A 22,702-nucleotide genomic window follows, 5' to 3' on the forward strand; every position below is an offset into this window, starting at 1 on the left:
GAAACAACTCAGGCACTTATGAGCCTAAGTCTATTGACTTTCAATTAAAATTGAGCTCTTAAATGCCTAAAGGAATGTCTAGAGCTGGAAGATGTAAATTCTAAGCTCGAGGAAACATAAGTGGCACTCTGATAGAGCTAGTGCGGTAAAAACAGAAGTGTAGCCACGGCGGCGTGCGGGGCTAGCCACCCCAAGTACAATCCTATCTGAGACCACAGGTATGCATGCCGGATGGCTAGCTCCTCCCGCTGCTTGCGCCACAGCAGCTACACTTCTGTTTTTAGTGTGGTAGCTTGATCACAGCTAGTGTGGCCATGTCTCCACAAGCTGGAATTCATACCTCCAGCTCAAAGTCGCTTCTGACATGGAACGAGGCACTTTTGAAAACTACCTTAACTCTGAAAAACAATAAGGTGGCAACAAATGCTTAGCCAGGATAGAAATGACTGATCATGTCATCACCCAAGTCCAGCGCTGGATCCATCATGGAAAATATAGGGATTCCTACAGTCCCTGAAAGGAAATATACCTGGAAAGCTGAACCTTCTGTAAAGTCAAAACAAGTCAGCTTTCCTGTGATCTTTGTTATAGAGTGCTGGGAGGCACTGTTAACTCTCTCTGGGCAGTAGCCACAATGAATCCCAGTGTTTCTCACCTCTCAGCACAAAAAGAGCACCTAATCCATTTCCTATCACTTAGTGGGCTCGGGTTTTCTGGCACACGGTGCTCCGGCCACTGCTCCAGAATAAAAGAAAGAGCGAAAATGGCTGTGTAAGTCAACAGGGAGGAATGTGGGACTGTCTCCCTTGCTGCAATACCAAACTGCTCAGGCTCTTCTATGCCTCAGTTCTCACCCAGTCTTTCACAGCTAGCAGGGAAGCCTTTCCCTATATACCTGACTGGATGCACCAGAGTGTTTTTTCTACTCTATGATGAAAGATCCCTTCACAGACAAAATGCCAAAGGGACAAATCCTGCCCTTAGATGTTCCTATGTGTCTCCCAACGAAGCTACCGGGAGCCCCACAGGTGCACCAGAAGGCAAAATTTGGCTCCTATATTGCATGCTGAAGCATTTATAGAGTTAATTCTGTTTCATCATGCTCCAATTCTGTTTTTCCCTGTGAAAAGAAAATTGAAGAGAGACCTGCACGCTGACAAGCTGTGCTGTAAACCATCGGTATACTCACTAATTTCAGTCTGCAGTTTTCTGTCTTCACAATGTCGAGCTTCCTGTCGACCTCATAGATGTCCCTCTCTAGCAACTTCAGAACTTCCGTATGATCTTTCAACTGGTCAAATGCCAAGTCACGCTTTATTCTTAATTCATTCTTCAGCTCAGCCTATTAAAAAATAAACCCTTCATTATTTTGCTCCATAGTAATTGATCTTGCATTTGGATTATAATTGTTGTAATCTAATACATTCACAATAATAATAATACTTTTCACATATGTGGCACCTTTTGCTGAAATATTTCAAAGCGCTTTACAAAATGAATCTCGTCATCTCCACCTTACACATTAGGGAAAAGAGGCACAGAGGGATGAAGTGGAATTGCTCAAGGTCAACAAGCCAGTGGCACAGTTGGGAATAGAATCCAGGTCTCCTGATTCTGTCTCACACACTAACCATTGAACCTTACTTCCTGTCTATTTATATCAGATATGGGGTCACACTGATGAGCTTAATGACACACACACACACAACATATTTCTATTGATGAAGGCTTTGGTGGTAGACAAATGTTTTGAACACAGATTCTGGGTAAGTTACTGCCTATTTAAAGATACTTGGAGAAGGAGCACTTCCTCCTCAAATAAGGAATAGCATCTGTGCCTGTGGGCCAGCAACCACAGAGCTCCATCCTTGCAGTATGAGACCAGCCAGGCACAAACCTTGCGGTTTTGTTTATGACTCATACACCTTTCTTTAGTACTGTGTCTTTCACACAAACCATCTGTGACCCTGAATTTCTCTCTCCTTACGCTGTTATCTATTGATATAGCCAAGATATGCAATGAGCTGGAGAGATCATGAGACAAAGTTACAGGAAGGTTTTACCAAGAAGCAGCAAAGGCTCTTGCATGAGCAGTGGTCAGTTTCTGTACAGGGACAGAGCTCACACAGGGCCCAATACTGCAGCCCCTTCCTCACTCCAGTCATCCTTTTAAATCCATTGGGACAGCTCATATGGCTAAGGGTTACAAGATCAAGGACAGTTTTTTGCATGACAAATGGCAGTGCTGCTCTATATCTGAATCAAGCTATGCAAGAATCTCTGTGCATGACCAGTTCCACAGCAACTATAGGGAGATGGTACTGGAAGGGTGGAGGGAGATCATTAAAAAGCACAAGAACAGAGAGGAAGAAAACTGGTTTAGGAAACTTTAACAAATAATGTTAAGCAAGGTTTGAACCATTACCATGATCTTCTTGAGTTTACCAATCATCTTGACTGACCGATCAATGGATTTTGTCAGTCTTGTCTCGTCATCTTTTAGTTCTACAAATCAGGAAAAGGTTTTTTTAGACTACAGGACTAGATGTTCCATCAACAAGTGATCAACTGTATAAGGATGTTATTATTCATTATTAATGTTCCAGTAGTGTCCAGATGTCATAATCCAGCTGGTGCACAAAGCCCTCAGAGCTTCACTGTACTTTACAGTTCATCTGAACTATGGCAGACAGCTCTGGTACAGTCAGACCTCTTATTTATTATTTATATTTCTAATTTAAAATTATTTTTTCCAAATGTACAAAAATATATCAAAATACCAGATTCACCATAATACACAAAGCAAGTAAAGAGGATTAGGATAAAGATCGGGGAGAGGAAGTGAAATATCTATCTTCAGGGTCTATATTAATCTTAGTCTATATTAACCTCTACAAAGTTAACTCAAATTACTTTGAATTTTTCAGGCATTCCCCTTCTGTGGAAAGCCAGTTGTTCATTAGCTTCAAGGTCACCCATATCACCAAGTCTCTTTCTAAGACAGAAGCAGAAAGCTTCAAAGTGCCTCGGAGTTATTTAATACCTACCTGAGACTATTTTTTTCAGGTCTTCATATTTTTCATGCTTCTCTTCCAACTCTTTCCGTCTTTCTTCTATGAGAGGGATGCTCAGAATTAGTTGTTGTTCTTTTTGATATATATCTTCAGTTTTAGCTTGGACATCATCCTTTAGTGAAAATAAATGTTAATTAATGTGGGCATAATCGTTGTAACAAAGGAAGACAAAATGAATAGATTAACTGGAAACTGCAGAGCTGAGAGACATAGATTTGAAAATGAAGTGTGGCAATTTGAATATCCAGAATGAGGAGACAGCCTAAGTAATTCTTTTGACATTACACATTGTGAATCTCCAGCCATATTACAAAGTTATTTAAATAGAAGCAGTGAATTCAGGTGTGTGTACTGCAGGGCTGGCTCCAGGCACCAGCGAAGGAAGCAGGTGCTTGGGGCGGCCAATGGAAAGGGGCGGCACATCCGGGTAACTTGTGTCTCTTCCTGGAGCTTCTACTCTTTCATACTCTTCTCCAGTTGTGCACACCCTAGTCATTTCAGTCATTCTGCAGTCTCTGTTCACTTATTTATCTTATTATAGTCTTCTTTGTCCATAAAGGAACGTGAATACCCATGGCTCTAACCTGCTGTCTCTCCTATTGCGGTGCTTTATGCACCCAGAGTATATTCCTGTGTCCATACAAGTATTGCCAGTACACCAGGGCCGGCTCCAGCTTTTTTGCCACCCCAAGTGGCGAAGCGGGGGGGGGGGGAAAAAGCCGCGATCAGCGGCACTTCGGCGGCAGCTCTACCGTGCCGCTTCATTCTTCGGCGGCGGGTCCTTCGCTCCGAGAGGGACTGAGGAATCCGCCGAATTGTAATACCAAAATGATAAAAAGTGAAGACACAGGAAGAAATGGAGACAGTTAAAGAAGAGAAAAACCAGAGAGAACCACTGAAGGAGAAATAATAGTTACATTCATTGTGTGATGTTAGAGCAATCCTATTAAAGACGTTAGGTTAGGAGTTAAAGAGCATTTATCATACGTTATGTATGTTTTTGAACAGCACAGCTGCCAGGAAATGCACATAAGGAGAGATCCAGTATGTAATTATTTTAGATCCATACACACATTGAAAGAGAGAGAGAGAAGAAGAGGCTTGGGATATTTCATACATTAAGGATGTCTGATTTATCCTATTCTGATGGCTGAGAATCATACAACCAGGAAAGGTTACCTAGAGACAGAGGAAATGCCATATACACCCGATGGGAGAAGTGCCTGATGTTTCTGGAAGCTCCAGTCAGTTCTCATTCAGAGTCTCACATTGTCCTCCTTTCTCTTTGAAGGAGGGCTGCTGGATGCTATAATAGAGCACTCAGAGGATTAGCGCACATAGGACCAAACTGCCCTGCATTACGCCTCACACAACACCAGAGATTTCAATGGATTTACAGCTCTGTAACTCAGAACAGAGTTTGGCCCATCATGTCAGCAGCAAGACTAAATATTTTCAGAAAGCCTGTGCTGTTTATCTAAATATTGTGGGACAAATTTCACACTGATCGACTCCAAGCAGCTGCTTCAAAGTTAAGGTCCGATATATTTGTTTTTAAATTTTTTTATTTCACTTTTTATGGGTACTTTTTCTGCATGGAATTCAATTTGATAGATATGAGTATATACATATGGAAAAGGACACACATGTGGAGGGCATGCCATAATTTAGTAGAGTATGAGTTGTTCAATCAACTTCCTGTACTAGATGATACATCAGCCACAAAACTCGGACTGATGCCTTTGTTGTTGGTTTGTCTGGAAGACTAGTGAGAAGGAAACAGTTTTATTTTATTTCTCACTTAGATCTCCTCTAGCAGTTCAGAGAACGGGTGGCATTAAGGCAGTTTAAACCAAACAATGATCAGACTTCTTTGCCTTTGGCATCTAGCAATCAAGTAACTGTGGGAAAGCTCCCTGCATGGAATCCACCACTTCATTGCTCTTATTTTCAGTGCACACAAAGCCTTGTACCAGTTGCAAAGGAAGACTTTATCCACTGCTAGTAAGTGCTAAGGGCCTGATTCAAAGCCCAGAGACATCAGTGGGCTTTGGATCAGGTCATAACTGCTTAGCAAGAAAAAGAAAATCCAAAAAACCCCAAGCCAAACCCAAACCTCCCCTGTTCTAGGAAAGTCAGTACAGCATTCAAAGAGTTAATATGGCACTGAATCACTTTTTCTTGAAACTATTAGTAAACTATTAGTTTCCCCGAAAATAAGACAGTGTCTTATATTAATTTTTGCTCCCAAAGATGCGCTAGGTCTTATTTTCAGGGGATGTCTTATTTTTCAGAAATGAAAAATGCCTTATTATCGGTGGATGCCTTATTATCGGGGAGGTCTTATTATCGGGGGGATGCCTTATATTACAACGAGAGGCAAAACTGTAAGTAGGCCTTATTTTCGGAGGATGTCTTATTTTCGGGGAAACAGGGTAATCATGGGACAAATTATTTGCTAGTGTCAATTGGTGTAGCACCATTGAAGTCAATAGAGTGGTGCCAATTGACACCAGCAAAGAAGGTCTCTCCATTTAAACTACTCTTTTCAAGAATGTTTTTTAAAATGACATTTACCTCAAGCCATTGTATGTCTTCTATTAAGCTGTTTTCATACTTCTCGCATTCAGCTTCCCTTTTATTTACATCATCACTAAGGTGTTTGAACTGTTCTTCAGCCTGCAAAATTTCTTTTTGGAAATACTCATTCTGGTTGCAGAAAACAAAATTAACAGGGACAATCATTTCTGCAGTACACACAGGCTCACTTGCAATATTAAACAATAACTGGGCTGAGTACAATGGGTGCAGTTGTCATTTGAAACACAGTGCTGTGTGATCATAACTGCTTTACAATTTTATTAATCATCTGTTAAAGCCAGATTCTCAGATGGCGTAAACTGACACAGCGCCTTCGAAATCATAATTTACACCAACTGAGGATCTGGCCCTTAAAGTTTAACCACTTTGCCAAGAACAGCATGAAAGGTAGGGGCTTACAGCGACTAGGCTTTGTTGTAATGCCAACTGGTTAACATACCTCTGCAATTAGCTCAGCATGACGTTTTTTACCAGTCTCAAGTCTTACATTCATTTCATTCATGAATCTCTCTTCTGTTATCCATAAGGCCTCCTTCTTCTTTGCTAGGTGAAGTTGTTTCCACTGAAGCAAAGCTCTAGTGGTAAGTACACAAACAGTATCACCCATTACATGACATTGCATTGTAATTGATTAGGAAATCAGAGCTGCTAGCATGTGTAAAGTAACAAAGCAGACTTGATTCTGAGAGGCACAAACAGAATAAATTCACAGGTTTCAAGGCCAGAAGGGACCACTGTGATCATCTAAGTCTAACCTCCTGCATAACACAGGCCGTAGAGTTTCCCAAAAATAATTCCTAGAGCAGATGTAGCTATGCAATGGGGTAATGATGTGGATAATAAAGAGGATGGAACAATATGGCCAGAGAGGTTCAGTTCTTACCTCTGTAAGGAAAACAGAGTCGCAAACGGTTGGGAGGCACTCATGGAGAAAAAGCCCTAAGAGAAGTATATAGAACAGGGATCGGCAACCTTTGGCATGCAGCCTGCCAGGGTAAGCCCCCCTGGCAGGCCGGGCCAGTTTGTTTACCTGCCGCGTCCGCAGGTTCGGCTGATCGTGGCTCCCACTGGCCGCGGTTCGGCACTCCAGGTCGATGGGGGTGGCGGGAAGCGGTGGCAAGCACATCCCTTGGCCCGCGCCGCTTCCCGCAGCCCCCATTGGCCTGGGACGGCGAATCGCGGCCAGTGGGAGCCACGATCAGCCAAACCTGCAGACGCGGCAGGTAAACAAACCGGCCCGGCCCAGGGTGCTTAGCCTGGTGAGCCGCATGCCAAAGGTTGCTGATCCCTGATATAGAACTTGCCTCTCTAAAAATAAGATATGTCCCGTTTGGTTTGTAAGAGTAGCACATCTTGAGCACAGCTGAGAGAAACTGGGATTTAGACCAGAATCTGAAGATGGTTCAGCTTGTGAGTATTCCCCCTCTCCCCCACCTCTTAGGTTCACTTGGAGTTCTGAGTTTGCTGAGTAAACGTCAAAGCAAACTGGAAAATTTTTATCATTCTCTCACACCTAACTCCAGTTACAATAATTAATTTGGATTTATCCAACTTGGGGCCTCTTCCATAACTAGCTCCCCCCTGCCCATACACACTAAAAGAGAGATATGAAAGGGCCTCCTGGCATCTAAATCCAAGCATCACTGCCTAAACAGAGTATGCAGAGTGATGCAAAGTACATCTTGGCAGATCTCATCAATAGGGATGCATTTAGCATAACTCTTATTATAATGTGCTTTCAGTGGTCTTTGTAGAACATGCTTCCCCCCCCACCCCCCAAGGTTTACTAAACAAAACAAACTCAATGGGAGGCTCTATTTAAAGGCTGAAAAATATGCAGTCCCCAGGAAAGCAGCTGACATAATTCAAGATGCAAAATCATTTTAAAACAGAGCATCCTCTTTCCTAGTCCACTGTGCTCATGACAGCTGGAGCCCTAAATGTCTACCACACCAGTGGTATGATTTTCAAAGGTGCTGAGCATTCTAAGTACCCACTGACTTTAACAGGAGTTGCGGGCACTTGACACTTGAGAAAATTAGGCCCCACAGACTCAAGGTCTGATTCGGCTCCCAGTGAAATCAATGGCAAAACTCCCATTGACCTCAATTGTGCAAGATCAGCCCTAAACTGGAAAACAACAGCAATAGCTTACAAGCATACAGTGATTTTCCATCTGAAAGGGTCCCAAAGTGCTTTACAAAATTAAATTGGTACCCAAACCAGAACAATTTAATGCATTGCTGATACAGAGCCACCTACTTGGTAAAGTTTAGCAGCTGTTACCACACAACAACACTACAGGACAGGAAATGAGACAGCGGGGGAATTTAGAAGACAGAATACAATTACCCCAGATGTAATTTGGCCATGACATTGAGATGAATCACTCCTTGTTCAGCAAAAAGGACCACTGGAGCTTTGGGCGGTTAGGACCTTGGTTTTAGGTCTTATTTGAAAAATATAAACAAAGTCTTCATAAATCACATTAATATGTGGATCTGTTCCTTATGAGGAGGGTGACTTGTAATTTTACCTCATCTCACTCTCTCTCTTTAAACATTGCTCTAGATTCTCTAGTTCTCTTGCATAGGCATCCTTAGCGTTTCTGAAACAAGAATAAAGGTTCAGAATAATGCTAACTTTTGCATACCATTTCATTTTATAAGTCATTTTTTGAATATACAATTTTTAAAGCTTTTTCCAAGGCAGCAAGCTAAGCACTCCTACCAGCTGGGGACTCACTTCTCAGAAATATACCTATTTTGGTGTGCAGTCATGGTTCTGTGCTTCATATGGTTTATGGTCTCTTAGGTAAGCGACATAATTACAAAGTTAAACAGGCACTTGGTGGAGGCTATGGCAAAGCCAAGAGTCCTGACTTATGCCAGAATAAATAACACTGCGAGAGAAGGCAACCAGAGGTCCTATTAATCAAGCCCAAAACACCAGGGCAAAAGTTTAAGAACAGAGATGTTACATTAGTATGATTTAGGTGCAAACTAATACAGAAGAACCTGCACAGATGTGGAGCCTCAAGGCAGATGGATGATACATTCATTGCACACATTATATATATCTGCTAATGTAGAAGTCCCAAGGCAAACATTATCATACAATATTTTTTTGTGGACTCAACACATTCTAGAGGATTTTAGTTTAATAAAATAAAAAGGCTGGTAGTGGAAGGCAGATGTAATCCTGCTCCCATATGTCTGACTGCGTTTTCAGGAGACGCTGTTACCAGTGACCCGCTCTCCTTTGAGATACAAGAGGGAGATGGAGAAGTGGCTACCCAAAGCCCCATGAAGATATGCCCCTGGCAGAAAAATGAAAAACAAGCTCTGAGAGTTGAAGTGCAAGGAGTTGCCACTCCCCCAGGTGGTACTTGCCCATCTAAGACAGTTATTAGGGCACAGGATTCCATCATTTTGCACTGATTCAAGGATCAGGGCTAATATATTCTGATTGCTACATGCTGTTGTCATAACTATAAAGGGAAGGGTGTAACAGCTGTCCTGTGTACAGTACTATAAAATCCCTCCTGGCCAGAGACTCCAAAATCCTTTTACCTGTAAAGGGTTAAGAAGCTCAGGTAACCTGGCTGACACCTGACCCAAAGGACCAATAAGGGGACAAGATACTTTCAAATCTTGGGGGGGCAGGGGAAAAGGCTTTTGTTTGTGCTCTTTGTTTGGGAAGTTGTTCGCTCTTGGGACTGAGAGGGACCAGACATCAATCCAGGTTCTCCACATCTTTCTGAACAAGTCTCTCATATTTCAAACTTGTAAGTAAACAGCCAGGCAAGGCGTGTTAGTTTATCTTTGTTTTCTCAACTTGTAAATGTACCTTTTACTAGAGTGTTTATCTCTGTTTGCTGTACTTTGAACCTAAGGCTGGGGGGGTGTCCTCTGAGCTCTTTAAGTTTGATTACCCTGTAAAGTTATTTTCCCATCCTGATTTTACAGAGAGGATTGTTACCTTTTTCTTTAATTAAAAGCCTTATTTTTAAGAACCTGATTGATTTTTCCTTGTTTTTATATCCAAGGGGGTTGGATCTTGATCCACCAGGAGTTGGTGGGAGGAAGGAGGGGGGATGGTTAATTTCTCCTTGTTTTAAGATCCAAGAGGTTTGGATCTGTATTCACCAGGGAATTGGTGAAGGTCTCTCAAGGCTACCCAGGGAAGGGAATTAGCTTTGGGATGGTGGCAGTGCACCAGATCTAAGCTGGCAGTTAAGCTTAGAAGTTTTCATGCAGGCCCCCACATTTGTACCCTAAAGTTCAAAGTGGGGAAGCAGCCTTGACAGCTATACAGGGCTATCATGCTAAAAATAGCAGTGTGGAGGTTGCAGCTTGGGCTGGAGCTCAGGGTCTCAAACCTATGGGGGCAGATGTGCTTGACAGCCCAAGCTGCAAGATTCACACCACTCTGAAAACTGCTGTTTTTAGCTCCCTGGATGAGTTGCTCAATGTACCAGCCAATAACGCTGGTCTACAATTTTTGAGAAGTCATCTGCTTCAGAGATAAAATGTGCTATTTATTATGTATTTTGATGTGCTGAATTCAAATATGACAATTAAAACAACTGATTGGCTACTGTTTCTAAGATATTTAAGTTTTTACATTTTATGTCTATGTATATTCTGTAGATAGTAGAGTTTTAATCATAAATTGTAAACCTAGGTCTTTTCATGTGTTTATGGTTGCTTTACATGATAATATTTCACCTTTCCTGTTTATGTAACACTTTAAAAATCAGCAACAGGGTTATATAAATAAAATTTATTATGAAACAAAAGGCAAAAAAACTATTATGTACATAGTTTAGTCCTATTCAGTGTCTACTCGGCGCTTCTTGGCTTGTCTCTTGTATTCATTAAATGGAGCATCTCTTGTCACTGTCTAGCAATAGTCTGCAAGCATTGATGGGCTCCATTTGCCCTGATAGTGTTTCTCCATTGTTGCAATGTCCTGGTGAAATCGCTCGCCGTGCTCGTCGCTCACTGCTCCACAGTTCGGTGGAAAAAAATCTAGATGAGGGTACAAAAAATGTATCTTTAGTGACATGTTGCAACCAAGGCTTTTGTATGCCTTGAGGAGGTTTTCCACCAACAACCTGTAGTTGTCTGCCTTGTTGTTTCCGAGAAAATTTATTGCCACTAACTGGAAGGCTTTCCATACCGTCCTTTCCTTGCCACGCAGTGCATGGTCAAATGCATCATCTCAAAGAAGTTCATGAATCTGAGGACCAACAAAGACATCTTCCTTTATCTTAGCTTCACTTAACCTTGGAAATTTTCCATGGAGGTACTTGAAAACTGCTTGTGTTTTGTCAATGGCCTTGACAAAGTTCTTCATCAGACCCAACTTGATGTGTAAGGCTAGTAACAAAATCTTCCTTGATTCAATAAGTGGTGGATGCTGAACACTTTTCCTCCCAAGCTCCAATGGCTGTCGGAGTGGCCAATCTTTCTTGATGTAGTGGGAATCTCTTGCACGACTATCCCATTCGCAGAGAAAACAGCAGTACTTTGTGTATCCAGTCTGCAGACCAAGCAAGAGAGCAACAACCTTCAAATCGCCACAAAGCTGCCACTGATGTTGGTCACAGTTTATGCACCTCAAAAGTTGCTTCATGTTGTCATAGGTTTCCTTCATATGGACTGCATGACCAACTGGAATTGATGCCAAACATTGCCATTATGCAGTAAAACAGCTTTAAGACTCGTCTTCGATGAATCAATGAACAGTCTCCACTCATCTGGCTCGTGAACGATGTTGAGGGCTGCCATCACACCATCGATGTTGTTGCAGGCTACAAGATCACCTTCCATGAAGAAGAATGGGACAAGATCCTTTTGACGGTCATGGAACATGGAAACCCTAACATCACCTGCCAGGAGATTCCACTGCTGTAGTCTGGAGCCCAACAGCTCTGCCTTACTCTTGGGTAGTTCCAAATCCCTGACAAGGTCAATCAGTTCACCTTGTGTTATGAGGTGTGGTTCAGAGGAGGAGGATGGGAGAAAATGTGGGTCCTGTGACATTGATGGTTCAGGACCAGAAGTTTCATCCTCTTCCTCATCTGACTCAAGTGAGAATGATTCTGGTGCCTCAGGAACCGGCAGTCCTTCTCCGTGGGGTACTGGGCGTATAGCTGATGGAATGTTAGGATAATGCACAGTCCACTTTTTCTTCTTTGACACACCTTTCCCAACTGGAGGCACCATGCAAAAGTAACAATTGCTGGTATGATCTGTTGGCTCTCTCCAAATCATTGGCACTGCAAAAGGCATAGATTTCCTTTTCCTGTTCAACCACTGGTGAAGATTTGTTGCACAAGTGTTGCAGCATATGTGTTTTTGTTGTTTTTGTAGATACAGACTAACACGGCTACCCCCTGATACTTGGCAGCATATGTGTGGGGCCCACCTCTTGTCCTGATCTCCAATTTTGCAGCCAAAATAAAGGTGATAGGCTTTCTTAACCATAGTGGTTATGCTGCGCTTTTGTGATGCAAAAGTCACTTCACCACAAACATAGCAGAAGTTATCTGCACTGTTCACACAAGTACAAGGCATCTCTGCTTACTTTGGCTAAACAGAAATGTGTCCCTTTGCAAAATCAAACACTGACAAATAAGAGAGCATGACACTGTATGATTTCTAGAGCTGATACAGGGCAATTTGTTCAGCAGAGTGATGTAAGCTTCGTTATGATTGCATCATCCATGACTTCTAGGAATAACATGATGCAATTCATATAATGTATGACGCAATACCAGCTTCAGATTGCATCATTCATTGTTTTGCCTAAAATGCAAGTACTGTCCAAACCCAGTCATAGATTTATTCATAGATCCAGTCAAAGATGTATTTTAGTCATTTCTGGTTTAAATTGAGATCCCTTCCCTTTATAACTCACTTATCCTCCGCCATTCCCAAGTCAAGAGTCGCATATACTGACCCAATAGCATATCTTGAAAACTAGAGCCAGTCAACAATTTTAAGCATCATTTTCGTTCTCAGTGACCCAGAATTAGTAAAGTTTGACTACATTTATTTCAGAAGCATTTTGGCTGTAGAGCAGTGACAGGTCCCCAAAAGCTGTGCCAATAGCTACAGATCACAAGAATGCAGCAATGCTCTGTGAACACTCGCTCCAAGCACATCCTCTACACCAGGGAGCAGGATGCAGGCTATACCAAGTCTACACAACCCAGGGACTGCACCGTATCAGAGGAAACCTCAGCTGCCCAATTAAGGCAGCTTTACAGCCCCTTTGCCCCACCAAAAAGGGGCTGTAGCCTGGACCAGGATCTGAGCCATTTACATTTGTTTAATTTTGAAGTTATGCATTCAATGCTATTTCTATACTATTTATCTGAATCAATGTCTTGTTCTGAATCTTCTTGTTTGTGTTTACTTTGCCTGGCAATAATAAACTGCAGGCAGCATTATCGGTAACTAAAAAAGCAAGACTTCTTTGCGTGTAGTTTTATACCAACTTGCTGGTATGGTTTATAAACTCATTTGGCTTTCTCTTTAAAGTATCTTTGAATGTTTAAGTTTTAGTCTTTCCCAAAGTCACATGGGCCCATGATTAAGCTGCAGCCAGGTCATTAATACAGTCAATACCGAAAAGTGACATACTGAAAGATATCTTCGAATCTCTCAACTTCATCCTCCAAGTTTTGCTCCTCCACCACACGCTTTGACAGAACTTCAAGTCTTTCATCCAGCCAACTGGATAATCGTTCAAGGCTACAAAGGGAGAAAAATCAGTTAGCTCCTCAGTCATAAAAAGAAGTGATTTTACTCTTCAAAAAGAAAAGCTTTAGAAATAAAACTGCATTCTCTAAAAATCAGGACATAAGAACGGCCATACTGGGGCAGACCAATGATCCATCTAGCCCCGTATCTTGTCTTCCAACAATGGCTAATGCCAGGTGCTTCCGCGGGAATGAACGTGAACAGATAATCATAGAGTGATCCATCCCGTCGCCCATTCCCAACTTCTTGCAAAAAGAGCATAGGGACACTTCAGAGAATGGTTTTGCATCCCTACCCATCCTGGCTAATAGCCATTGATGGACCTATCCTCCAAGGACCTATCTAATTCTTTTTTGAACCCTGTTATAGTCTTGGCCTTCACAACATACTCTGGCAAAGAGTTCCACCGATTGACTGTGCATTGTGTGAAGAAATACTTCCTTTTGATTGTTTTAAACCTGCTGGCTATCATTTGGTAACCCCTAGTTCTTGTGTTATGAGAAGGAATAAATTTATTTACTTCCTTTTTACCTTCTCCACATCAGTCACGATGGGGTAACCAGATCTGCACGCAGTATTCCAGATGTGGGCATACCATGGATTTATATAGCAGCAACATGATATTTTCTGTCTTATTTATCCCTTTCCTAATGATTCCCAACATTTGGTTCACTTTTTTGATTGCTGCTGCACATTGAGTGGCTGTTTTCACAGAATTATCCACAATGACTCCAAGATCTCTTTTTTGAGTGGTAACAGCTAATTTAGACCCCATCATTTTATATGTATAGTTGGGATTATGTTTTCCAATGTGCATTACTTTGCATTTATCAACACTGAATTTCATCTGCCATTTTGTTGCCCAGTTTTGTGAGATCCCTTTGTAACTCTTCGCAGTCGGCTTTGGACTTAACTATCTTGAATAGTTTTGTATCATCTGCAAATTTGCCACCTCACTGTTTACCCCTTTTTCCAGATCATTTATGGTTATGTTGAACAGCACTGGTCCCAGTACAGACCCCTGGGGGACACCACTATTTACCTCTCTCCATTCTGAAAACTGACCATTTATTCTTACCCTTTGTTTCCTATCTTTTAACTAGTTACTGATCCATGAGATGACCTTCCCTTTTATCCCATGACTGCTTACTTTGCTGAGCCATTACAAACATTGAATCTATTTCCTCATGTAAGTATTCTCACACATCTTATCAAACTGTCTGTACTGGGCTAATTTGATTATCGCTTCAAAAGTTTTTTTCTCTTACTTAATTGGCCTCTTAGAGTTGGTAGGACAACTCCCACCTTTTCATGCTCTCTGTATATGTATATATATCTCCTCAATATATGTTCCATCCTATGCATCCGAAGGAGTGGGCTGTAGCCCACGAAAGCTTATGCTCAAATAAATTTGGTAGTCTCTAAGATGCCACAAGTACTCCTGTTCTTTTTACTTTGTTTAAGAGCCTTTGGTGAGGGACCCTGTCAAAGGCTTTCTCAAAATCTAAGTACACTGTATCCACTGGTGTCAAGTATCAGAGGGGTAGCCGTGTTAGTCTGAATCTGTAAAAAGCAACAGAGGGTCCTGTGGCACCTTTAAGACTAACAGAAGTATTGGGAGCATAAGCTTTTGTGGGTAAGAACCTCACTTCTTGCATCTGAAGAAGTGAGGTTCTTACCCACGAAAGCTTATGCTCCCAATACTTCTGTTAGTCTTAAAGGTGCCACAGGACGCTCTGTTGCTGTATCCACTAGATCACCTTTGTCCACATGCTTGTTGACCCCCTCAAAGAATTTTAGTAGATTGGTGAGGCATGATTTCCCTGTACAAAAACCATACTGACTCTTCTCTAACAAATCATGTTCATCTATCTATCTGATAATTCTGTTCTTTACTACAGTTTCAATCAATTTGCCTAGTACTGAAGTTAGGCTTACTGGCCTGTAATTGCTGGGATTGCCTCTGGAGCCCTTTTTAAAAATTGGTATCACATTAGCTATCCTCCAGTCATTTGGTACAGAAGCTGATTTAAATGATAGGTTACAGACTACAGTTAGTAGTTCTGCAATTTCCCATTTGAGTTCCTTTAGAACGCTTGGGTGAATACCATCTGGTCTTGGTGATTTATTACTGTTTAATTTATCAATTTGTTTCAAAACCTCCTCTAATGATGCTTCAATCTGGGACAGGTCCTCAGATTTGTTACCTAAGAAGAATGGCTCAGGTGTGGGAATCTCTCTCACCTCCCCAGCCATGAAGACCGATGCAAAGAATTCATTTAGTTTCTCCACAATGGCCTTATCTTCCTTGAGTGCTCCTTTAGCATCTCCATCATCCAGTGACCCCACTGTTTGTTTAGCAGGTTTCCTGCTTTGGACTTTTTTTTTTTTTGCTGTTACTTTTTGAGTCTTTGGCTAGCTGCTCTTCAAATTCTTTTTTATCCTTCCTAATTATATTTTTACACTTCACTTGCCAGAGTTTATGCTCCTTTCTATTTTCCTCAATAGAATTTAACTTCCCCTTTTTACAGGATGCCTTTTTGCCTCTAACTGCTTCTTTTACTTGGTTGTTTAGCCACAGTGGCACTTTTCTGGTCCCCTTGCTATGTTTTTTAATTAGGGGTTTTCATTTAAAATGAGCCTCTATTACGATGTCTTTAAAAAGCTTCCATGCAGCTTGCCGGGATTTCACTTTTGGTGCTGTACCTTTTAATTTCTGTTAACCAACTTCTTCATTTTTGTGTAGCTCCCCTTTCTGAAATTAAATATTACTGTGGTGGGCTGCATAGGGATGTTAAATTTTCTTAAGTTATGGTCACTATTACCAAGCAGTTCAGCTATATTCATCTCTTGGACCAGATCCTGTGCTCCACGTAGGACTAAATCAAGAATTGCCTCTCCTCTTGTGGGTTCCAGGAATAAGCTGCTCCAAGAAGCAGTCATGTAAGGTGTCAAGAAATTTGACCTCTGCATCCAGTCCTGAGGTGACTGTGACCCTCTGTACCCCAAAGCAACACTCTGGCAGCTCCATATTTACCATAGTTTTAGGATTATGATATGCTTTGTACAAAGTATGCCTTGTGAGGTATCATTTTAAAAGTCTTGATCTGTTGAACATTAATACCCTGTTGGATTGTATGTGCTATCATTGTATGGGAAATTATGGAGTTTTGCTATGTGTGTGTTACTGAAATATGTTGCAAGGTTGGGAACACCCACAACCCGCCTTTTAGGTATAACAATGGAGCAACCAGACACCGATAATGGCCCATTAAGAGGAATACAGACTCACAAGGACTACTCCAGGAACTGTATACAATGAAGGCCTCTCAGAGAGAGCACGTAGACAATGGAGACTGCTTGATTCACCTCATAGCAAAAGATCCTTCCAGTAAGCTGGAAGAACTATAAAGGAGGGGAAGTGACATCATCATTTGTCCTCACTCCCCCCACAACTCAACACTTGGAAACATATCTGGAGAACAAAGACTGAACTGGGGAGGTGGTCCCAGGCTGGAAAGGAGAATCCCAGCTCTTGTATTAAGGAACTATACCAGGGGTCGGCAACCTGCGGCACGCAAGCCAATTTTTACTGGCACGCTGCTGCCAGCTGGGGTCCCGGCCGCTGGCCCCGCTCAGCCCCCTGCCTGCCTGGGTGACCGGAATCCTAGGCTGGCAGCAGGGCCGACGGCCAGGACCCTGGCTGGCAGGAGCCGGCAGCCGGAACTCCAGACCATCAGCGGGCTGAGCTGCTCAGCCCGCCGCCGGTCTGGGGTGCCATCCGTCAGCCCCGCTCAGCCAACTGCCAGTGTAGGGTCCTGGCCGCCGGCCCCTTGCCAGCCGGGATCCCGTCCACCGGCCCCGCTCAGCCCGCTGCTGGCCTGAATGGACGGAACCCCGGACTGGCAGCAGGCTGAGCAGGGCCAGTGGCCAGGACCCCAGCTGGCAGGGGCTGGCGGACAGAATCCCAGACCAGCAGCACAAGTGGCAGACGGAAACGCAGACGGGCAGTGCGCTGAGCTGCTCAGCCCGATGACGGTCTGGGGTTCCGTCCGCCGGCCCCGCTCAGCCCGCTGCCAGTCTGGGGTTCTGTCGGGGGCCCCTGTTAATGTAAAATGTATTACTGGCACACGAAACCTTAAATTACTGAAGACTTGGCACGCCACTTCTCAAAGGTTGCCGACCCCTGGACTATATCATCAGGGTGAGACATGGCTTGACTGAAATCCTGTCTAATTTATAGAACTCAGATTGTGATTTTATTTTTATTTCTTAGGTAACCAACTTTGATCTGTGGATTTATTACTTATAATCACTTAAAATCTGTCTTTCTGTAGTTAAAAAATCTGTTCTATATTTTACCTAAAACACTGGGTTTTGCTTGAAGTGCTTGGGGAATCTGCTCAGTGTACAAAAGCTGGCACATGTCCACTTTCCTTTGTAGAAGTGGCAACTGGGTAATAAACTTACACTGGTCAGGCTGGGGAGCTATGGGGAATTGGCTGGAGCTTCTCTATTGCTGGTTCATGAGTGGCTAGGAAAAGCATTCACGTAACTCAGCTGTGTGTGTCCCTGCTTGTGGGTGTCTGTGTAAGTGCAGGACCTGGAGAGGTTTGCAGATTGTCACAGCATCACAGTGTGAGAGGGAACCCAGATTGTTATGACAGAGGGCTCAGTGATACCCCAGTTCCAGGTTGTGACTCAGGGAACCCATCACAGTGATATGTACCCAGTCAATATGGGGATAGGTGAAATTCCCCATTATTATTGAGTTTATTTTTATAGCTTCTCTAATCTCCCTGAGCATTTCACAGTCACTATTACCATCCTGGTCAGTAGTATATCTCTACTGCTATATTCTTATTATTGAAGCATGGAATTACTAGCCATAGAGATTCTATGGTACAGTTTGGTTCATTTAAGATTTTTTTCTTCATTTGACTCTACGCTTTTGTTCACATATAGTGCCACTCCCCCACCAGTACGACCTATTCTGTCCTTCTGATATATTTTGTACTCTAATACTACAGTGTCCCATTGACTATCCTCATTCCACAAAGTTTCTGTGATGCCTATTATATCAATATCCTCATTTAATACAAGGCACTCAAGTTCACCCATCTTAATATTTAGACTTCTAGCATTTGTATATAAGCACTTAAAAATTGTCACTTTTTAGCTGTCTGCCATTATGTGATATAACTGAATGGGCTCTTTTTCATTTGGCTGTTTCTCATCAGATTCTACTCATATTTTATCATATTCCATCCTCTCCTCCTTACTAAGATACAGAGAATCTCCGTTAGTAGATCATCCCTTACGAGATATCTCAGTCCAAACCACATGCTCCTCCACACCTGTTGGCTTTCCCTTAGTTTAAAAACGGCTCTACAACCTTAGAATTAAGAAATTGACAGATTAAACCTACTCTGTTGCCGCCTCGTCCCTTTTTGCATGTAAGTGTTCTTCTTCTGCCAGTAATATCCGATACTGGCTACTTATAAATCTATTTTCATGTTTAAGTTTTCTATTCAGGCCTTCAGCTGTACGTAATTCTTCCTTAGCCTAGAAATAAAGACCAAAGATAGTTACTAAATATTCATTCTAATTCCCAGTCTATTTTACACATATCTAATAGTCATAGTAATAATACTTTGTACTGCCACATCACCTTCCATCAGAAAATCTGAAAGACTTTTAAATTAATTAAACTTCACAGCACCTGTGTGACCCTAAGAACCCCTCAGTACCATCTTGCAAAGCCTATAACATACTGATCTTCATAATTGTTACAAGATATATGTACAGATACTATTTAAGGAGCTGTGACTATGTCCCAAAATTGGTGTCCAAGGTAGAGCTGACAATCAGGTTTGGGGTCAGATAAAGGACGTTGATCCACCTGTCTCTCTGTTGGCTATGTAGATTAAGCATGATAAGCCAACACAATGGAAGCCAAATCTGCCTGCAGACTAAGCAGGAGTATGTGAAGACACCTTGGAGCCAGCATCCCAGGAAAAGAACCACAGGGGTCATCCTGACTCTGGGGACAAAAACAGTGGTCTTTGGCATATAAGAGGAAGGCAAGAGGACATCTTTTTTATCTTTCACTGAGGAAGCAAAAGAACCACCCTTTTTGCATTCATGGAAGTTGAATCCTAGCCATATTGGTTAGTGATGCTGGAAGAAAGCTTTGTGTAACATAAAACTGCTTTCAGACAGATGTTTAGCCTGTTAAAGTTAAGTTCAGACTATGAGAAGCGTGTTATACTTGTTTTTTTATATCAGAGGGGTAGCCGTGTTTGTCACTTTTTACAGATCCAGACTAAGAGTCCCGTGGCTCCTTATAGACTAACAGACGAGCATAAGCTTTTGTGGGTGAATACCCACTTCGTCAGATGCATGACACCTGATGAAGTGGGTATTCACCCATGAAAGCTTATGCTCCAATACATCTGTTAGTCTATGAGGTGCCACAGGACTCTGTTGTTTTTTTATGTAACATTTCCATCATCCTGACTCAGTATCTCTTAAATCTTAATCTTTGATAATACACTTATGATTGTTTCCTTCCCAATACAGCTCAGCACAGGAATGTTATAAAGGACCTCATCCTGATTTGTATCAGTCAAACTGTGTGTATACTGTTCCCTTGGGGACAGCTTACCTGGTCATTTCTTTGAGTGTCCCATGACAGAAGCCAGTTACTACTGGGGGACACTTCAGAGGATCTCAGGGACTGAGTACCTAGTATTAATCTGCACGGCAAAGTTAGGGCTGGCATAAGCCCAGAGAAGAATGCGTGAGTGGCTGACAGTCTGGCAGTGTCAGGGAGCTGACACCCAGTTATTACCATTTAGACTCCCTTTCACTGCAAGCAGTGGGTAACAAGGTGACTCACAGTCTTGGGCACCCCAAGAAAATATCACACCCTGGAAGATACTGTAGATGAGGGTTGTTGCTTCACCCAATCTTCAGCTCCATTGTAGCACAGCTTCTTTGGAACAGACCCTAGGAAATATTCACCCATCCACTCTGACTACTTTGTGCTGCTCCACCTCCAGACAAAAGCCATAAACCCAATTTAACTGGCTGGTTAAGTCAGGTTTATGCCTGCTTTGAATCATGGGAGTGATTAAAAAGAAAACTGACAGAGCTGTACCAGTGAATTTGGATCCTCAATTTTACCTGATGATAGCTACTAGAGAAATAAGTTCATTTGCTTAAGAGTGAGCTGCATGTATTGAAAACTAGAGGATGAAACAGCTGTAAAATCCAAAAGGTGAAAACATGCTAAATTTATAGAACATGACAGGTTTCAGGGTAGCGGCCGTGTTAGTCTGTATCCTCAAAAAGAACAGGAGTACTTGTGGCACCTTAGAGACTAACAAATTTATTAGAGCATAAGCTTTCGTGGGCTACAACCCACTTCTTCGGATGCCCGAACTGAGACCCACTTATTTAGAGTTTATTACTTCACTCCTACGTAAACAACTCAAACCCAATGCTATAGCAGGGCACATTAAAAATAATACCTGCTGTAAAAATTGTCTGATTCCAAGGATGTTTTTTGAGCCCTAACACAAACATGTATTGAAATAAAACAAATGCTATTTAAACTCTGACCATGCAAATGATTGTGCCTTGTCAGACCCCAATTTTGCAAATAATTGCAGTCAATGAGGTTCTGTGCAGGTGTGATGGCTCACCCACTTGCAGCCTCTGGGCCCAAGTGATTACTTGATAACAAATTAGTCCAATTTTAGAATATTAACCTAGAGTGCACCCACAAATATAACACAGTAAAAATGTGAGAAAAAGTAGCTCTGATCAAGAAATACACTTTCTGCATACAAACTACAACATAAAATAATAATCAAAGGGGTAGCCATGTTAGTCTGGATCTGTAAAAGCAGCAAAGAGTCCTGTGACCTTATAGACTAACAGACGTATTGGAGCACGAGCTTTCGTGGGTGAATACCCACTTCATGCATCCGAAGAAGTGGGTATTCACCCACGAAAGCTCATGCTCCAATACGTCTGTTAGTCTATAAGGTGCCACAGGACTCTTTGCTGCTTTTAACATAAAATAATGCTGCTTATATAAATTATACCTATTAACAGATCACATCACAGGTATTTTATAGTTACTTATGGCTGAACTGCCTGGCAGTTGATAGCCTGCTGGGCGGCTGCTGCACAGGGAACTTAGGGGAGTGGGGAACTGATAGGGAAGCTGCCGGCCCATCTTGGTTCCAAGCCCCCATCAGCTAGCTCCAACGCGCTGCTCTTTCTGCAAGCAGTGGACAAAGCAGGCGGCCGCCAAACAACGTTAAAAGGGAGCATTGCACAACTTTAAACGAGCATGTTTTCTAATTGATCAGCAGCATAACAACGAAACGACGTTAACCGGGACAACTTTAAGTGAGGAGTTACTGTATATTCATACATTTTAAAAACCAACGAAGTAGTAAAAAAAAAAAAATCTGCTTCTTACCTTTGCTATATCAATATTTAGATTCTCTCTTTCTTGGGCAATTTTTGATTGCAAATGCAGTAGATCAGAATCGAGGCTATGTCTATGAAACAAAGCCAATGCAAACATATTAAGGAGTGAACATGAACAAAGAACTATGACCAATGGCCTGTTAAATGTTACATGTTCTTATTCTCATACCTTTCGTGTAAACACAACATACAATATTTTAGAATGCACCTTGAATGTTTATCAAATACAGAGATTTTTCTACTCACCAGTAGGCGCTTCCCATATACACACCTGACTAATATACAACTTGTGATGCAGATAAAGCCAGCCAGTGACAGTGGGTATGTCTACACTACAACCGGAGATTTGATAGCAGCGTGTGTAGACATACCTGCACTAGCTGTGATCTAGCTGGCTTGCTAAAAATAGCAGTGAAGATGTGGTAGCACAGACTTCAGTGTGAGCTATACTAGACTGCCGTGAGACCCTGGGTATCTACTCATCTTGCACTGAAGCCCATGCAGCTGCATCTTCACTGCTAATTTTAACCAATTTAGTGCTAAGAAGGCCTACCCAAGCTGCAATTAGCCACAACATTAGCACTAGGAGGCCTACCCAAGCTGCAATCACACCTTTGACTGCAGTGTAGACATATCCAGCGATACCAGCCTCGTGGATGGAATACAAATTGAAAACAAATTCATAAATCTTGCTTCTGATGGACATTGTGTGCTTGCGTGGCTTAGAGATGGCAGGGGAAGCAT

General features: G+C 42.2%; 1 protein-coding gene across 3 annotated transcripts in view; it reads right to left on the minus strand.

Annotated features, from left to right (window-relative positions):
* Positions 1–22,702, minus strand: part of LOC117876421 (coiled-coil domain-containing protein 175-like) — a 46,366-nt gene that overhangs the window by 6,068 nt on the left and 17,596 nt on the right. For all 3 annotated transcript variants that reach the window (XM_034768589.1, XM_034768587.1, XM_034768588.1), the window contains 9 exons: positions 21,948–22,029; positions 18,879–19,015; positions 13,331–13,441; positions 8,212–8,283; positions 6,115–6,250; positions 5,652–5,783; positions 3,048–3,186; positions 2,426–2,505; positions 1,190–1,342 (listed from right to left, as the gene is read on the minus strand). In XM_034768589.1, the coding sequence (XP_034624480.1) occupies positions 1,190–1,342; positions 2,426–2,505; positions 3,048–3,186; positions 5,652–5,783; positions 6,115–6,250; positions 8,212–8,283; positions 13,331–13,441; positions 18,879–19,015; positions 21,948–22,029 (1,042 nt within the window). The remainder of the gene's footprint in view (positions 1–1,189; positions 1,343–2,425; positions 2,506–3,047; positions 3,187–5,651; positions 5,784–6,114; positions 6,251–8,211; positions 8,284–13,330; positions 13,442–18,878; positions 19,016–21,947; positions 22,030–22,702) is intronic.

This window comes from Trachemys scripta, chromosome 4, assembly GCF_013100865.1.
Source record: "Trachemys scripta elegans isolate TJP31775 chromosome 4, CAS_Tse_1.0, whole genome shotgun sequence".
Taxonomy (NCBI): Eukaryota; Metazoa; Chordata; order Testudines; family Emydidae; genus Trachemys; species Trachemys scripta.